General features: G+C 34.8%; 1 protein-coding gene across 1 annotated transcript; it reads right to left on the bottom strand.

Moving 5' to 3' along the window:
• Positions 1-2,439: 2,439 nt before the first annotated feature.
• Positions 2,440-4,261, bottom strand: LOC131144625 (transcription factor BEE 3-like). Its single transcript, XM_058093409.1, has 6 exons — positions 3,875-4,261; positions 3,634-3,759; positions 3,399-3,485; positions 3,174-3,242; positions 3,001-3,069; positions 2,440-2,532 (listed from the first exon to the last, which is right to left on the bottom strand). The coding sequence occupies exons 1-6, from the start codon at positions 4,259-4,261 to the stop codon at positions 2,440-2,442; spliced, it is 831 nt and encodes a 276-aa protein (XP_057949392.1).
• Between the last annotated feature and the right edge of the window lie 316 nt (positions 4,262-4,577).

The raw sequence follows: 4,577 nt of genomic DNA, 5'->3' as shown, positions 1-4,577 counted from the left end.
TAGTTATTCCATTTATGTAAAGATTGTAATTATAGCTATATGCCAGTCTTTCCTATAATTTTGCCAATTTCTGTTATTACTTTAAGAGACAGATTTTGTAATTTTTATAACATTTGTAAGCTGCTATATATATACAATTCCTCTCGACAGCAATTGCACGAGAGTTTCCATCCTGTGAGTTTTGTTTTAAAACATAACGTTAGAAGATTTCCTAATTTCCTATCAATTGAAACACCTAATGCTGCTTCATGACTTAAATACCAATAATAGGTTGATAGCAGGAAAAAAAAAGAGTATCTCTAACATCATTTGAAATGATATTAGTTTTATGATCTGCTTTGTATTGTTATATACAAACCTAATTGAAATCCTTTTATATAACACTTAAACTCCATTTGAAACTTTGAAAACAATACAAAAATGAAAGAAAAGTTTAAGTTTTTTTTTTTTTATCAAGAAAAGTAAGAAAAAAAATAAAAATAAAAATTAAATGAGTACAATTTTGATTTATTCATCATTAACATTTGATTATTTTTTAAAAATTCTTAATCATATAAAAATATTTTTTTATTTTGAATAGTATTTAATATAGATAGAAAACATAAGAGAAAATGAGTTTCTTTTTTATTTTCTATTTCTTTTCTTTTCTCAAACAAAATTCTTAATTCAAACGGACCCTTTAAGAATTATGTTTTTGAGTTTCATATTAACATGGCCAGCTGTGACCTCCTTTCTTACAAAATTAGCTATGGGTATAGATAGCGTATGTGAGCCATAGCCCCAAATCTACCGTTTTCCTTGGAAGAAAGGAAATTATAGAGATATTTTTAAATTTTAAAATTGAAATTATTTTATAAAATTATTTATTTATATGGGAGTTTTGTTAATATTGTGAATAAATTATAACTTGCAAGAGTGAGGGTATTCCAGAAATGATGAAAGAAACTACACCCTCTTCCATTAATTAACTTTAGAAATAAAATTACCACTAAATTTCATAATTCAACCTTTTAATTTATAATTTCCATAAAAAAAATTGATGTAATTACATTTTTCCTTTGCAAGAAATGAATCTTTTAGTGTCTGCTTATATCTAGTACATGCATGAACTAATTTGTTTTCTTTTTTTAAATGCATCTATCATGATATTGTTAAATAGTGTGCTTGTCGCCCACATGGTCGGCAACCTTCTTCTACCCTTTCCAAAGGTAGATGTGGACATGTAGATGCGCAGTGAAGATGTGGATCCCTTGAACTTGCCCATATAGTTATTAACTGGATATAGTGCCACTGATGTGGAGATGTGGCCTATCCATATATTCCATTAGCACCATACATCCTAATTGTTCATGAACTATTGAAAAGCCAAGGTAGTAATGGCCAAAAAAAGGTCAAAGATAAAAGAAAAGATGTACAAGCTACAAACTTTAAATCACACTGGCCCTTTTCATCTGAGAAATTTCAAAACAGACAACGACATCCCTTCTTTGTTTATTTTATTTTATTTTTGGTGAGCATAATATATATGACTCACTGTATCTGTCCTTTCTGGCCTGTAATACCATATCTTTGGGTGCATTGCACCTGCATTCCTTCCCTTCAATATCATCCCAAGGATTCCTGTCCTCCACCCTTATTTCAATCATTCACCATATGAATTGGCAACATCGAGATTCTATTCATCCATATACATGCTTGCCCACCCACCACTAATCTTGCACTTAATTATCCTCTAATCATTTTTTGTTTATCTATTGTTGGGTGTTGGAAGCATTCTATGCATGGTTAGACGTCACGGCTCCCTCTCTCTCTCTCTCTCTCTCTCTCTCTCTCTCTCTCATGCGCACGCACGCGCGCGTGCACACACACAATCAAATATTAGCGATGTATACTAAACACAAGCACACGCTGGGTTAATTGGCTACAATAGGCCCTCTAAGAGGCCAAGATTTTAATTGGATCACCATACGGCAACCTAATTTGATGTCATTATGTGCCGGGGAATATACATTTGATATATAAGAAACCAAGTCCCATCAAAGTTCATCTGGGTCCAACTGCTCCATCCCACATAGCAACAACATCAATACATAGATCCTTAATTCCCAATGCATATATATATATATATATCCATGTTTGTCACTTTGAACCACAATTTGTTCTTTTCACCAATTGAATCAAGGAAATCAACTATTAAAAACTAGGAAAAAGATTAAAAAAGAAAAGAAAAGAAAAGATAAAAGGGTTTATAAACTTTATATTATATATGGCTAGGTTTTGAAACCTGTATGGAGTGGCAATGCAATATCATGAACTAGCATGAGTGCCATGTCAAAGAAAACATGTAGAACTGATTGGTGAGGAAGATGATGACCAAAAAGAGAGCATATTCATGTGGGGTGTAGCATTAGTGGGCATGAGTAGGAGCCAAAACTGCAGTCAAAATGGCACTGTTGGATGGAAGCAACTCTGCTTTCCATATCCTTGCATAACCATTCTCTCCATCTCCATTGCCTCATGTGTACTTGTCTCCTGCACCATCAAGGATTCAACATCACTCGCTTAATTACATATAGTAGACATAAATTTCTTGGAGAGTACATAAAAAAGGGGCATGCACATATATAAATTAATACATGCATATTTTAAATAGCATGCACACCCATTTGAAGCATTTGAAGTAGGCTATATGTTCCTGCTTAGAGCCTAACCAAGTTGTTGAATTGACTTGCTCAAAATATTTCCTTACTGCAACTCTGATGGCTAGGCTGGCCGGTTATAGAAAGCTTACAAACTAAGCCACAATTTAGCTCAAAAAAGCTATTTGGACTTTTAATATAATGTTTGATTTGCAAAGTGGAATGAGGTGAGAATGGAATGGAATAAAGAAAAAAATAAAATGAGCACCATGAAGAAATCAAATCATGAATTTGATGTCATTCCATTTGATGCTATTCTGTTTCTCACGCCAAATGAATATGAAAGTTACTGAAGGAGCACCTGAGCTTTTCCTATTTTCACGTTGAAGTCATGAAAAGAAGTGGCAGCTGCAAGCTCCATGGAAAGAAACTGTTCCAGTTGGGAACACATAAATAAAGAATGAAGGTGGTGCCGTTATGATTAGAAATAAATTCATAAGATTTTCGCACAAATTATCTTGTTTTCAGACTTACCTCAACTTGATTCTGCAATGAGTGAACATAATTGATTATCTCATCCAGCATCAGTGCCATTCCCATTGACTGTCATCAATAAATCCACGTAAAAATTATGAGCTGCATATATAGTCCAGCAAGAAAGTAAAAAGAAAAAAAGAAGAAAAAGGAGAGAGGCGAGAGAAACAATACACACATAATGACATAAAAGCAGGCATGTTTTTTGTGATTGCATGTGTGCACGCATGTGCCTTTTCTTTTTACCTTGTAGCACCCAGGAACAAGGTCTTGCAAGCATTTCAATTTATTATTGATTTTCTCCCTTCTGACCTGTTTCACAGCAGTGTCCTGTGGTAAAATTCTCCAATAGATATTCTGTTTTTTTTTGTTTCCATTAAAAAAATCAATAAAAAGGCTAGGTGATCTGTTGTTAACTAATTTGCATACTACACAGTTTCATGCAATGGTATATATGTACCCTTTCTGCTAGACTGTGACTGTCTGTTGCTTGGCCTCTTCTTGCTCTAACATGAATCACTTCCTCTGGTTTGCTCCCTTCTTCTTTCTCATTAATGCTCCTGCCTTTCTTTCCTTTTCTTAAGCTCTGAAAAAACTCAAAAACCAAATAAACTCAAAATCATAGAGAAAGCAGCAGACAACCAAACATGCATGAAAAAGGATTCAAAAGCTACCAGCTCTAGGAATGTATTGAAACATACTTTCTTGACATCATAATCTACTTTCAACCCATTTTCGTAAGCTGCAGAATAAATGTGTCCATAGCTTCTTCTCTGTGATTGTTCCGTTATTTTTCTCTTCCTGTTTTTCTGGCAAACGAATCCATTGGAGTTGTCATTATGAGCAATTGGCACTGCGTTTGGACCATCGGACTGGGAAGTACTGGGAAGATTATGATAAAAGCTGGCTGGCAATTCAGGTAGTTGATGGCCGAAGGAAGTCCCCGTTGAAAAATCTGGGATGTTGAAATTCTCCAACATGCTGGGATTGGGCTCCCCAAATTGGCTTAAAATTCCCCAGTCAATACTCATCTCTGGGAACGGCTGAGAGGGCCTAAAGCTCTGTATAACCTGTACAAAGTCAGCCATGAAGTGCCTATTCTAGAGACCCAATGGCTGTTTAGCAAAATAGGGTGAGTGAGAGTGAAACATATATATAGAACAATGCCATGGAGTTGTACATCACTACAACTTGGGTTCTGGCCATTGCAAGTGGGTGTGTGTGTAATTTCATTTTCCTTTATAATTAAGGAATTAAGTAAAAACAGGAAACACAAGGGAATTCTGCATAGTACTTCCAGTTTCTGAAGCAGTATTCCTTTGATGGGCATGGGTCCACGCTGAGGGGTGTGTATGTGCACAGTGTGTATATATATTCCAGTGGTCTCTGTCAATATAAGCTTTT

Source organism: Malania oleifera, chromosome 1, assembly GCF_029873635.1.
Source record: "Malania oleifera isolate guangnan ecotype guangnan chromosome 1, ASM2987363v1, whole genome shotgun sequence".
NCBI classification, from domain to species: Eukaryota; Viridiplantae; Streptophyta; class Magnoliopsida; order Santalales; family Ximeniaceae; genus Malania; species Malania oleifera.
The sequence above is the reverse complement of the archived record's forward strand: the minus strand, read 5'-3'. Positions and strand labels throughout refer to the sequence as shown.

What these genes read in the sequence shown, in the direction of transcription:
- LOC131144625 (XM_058093409.1), bottom strand. Translation starts at nt 4,261, where the DNA reads ATGGCTGACTTTGTACAGGTTATACAGAGCTTTAGGCCCTCTCAGCCG. An exon ending in TAAAAAGAAAAGGCACATGC is followed by an intron (nt 3,243 to 3,398) that starts GTGCACACATGC and finishes TATTGATGACAG; the next exon opens with TCAATGGGAATGGCACTGAT. An exon ending in TGAAAATAGGAAAAGCTCAG is followed by an intron (nt 2,533 to 3,000) that starts GTGCTCCTTCAG and finishes TTGATGGTGCAG; the next exon opens with GAGACAAGTACACATGAGGC.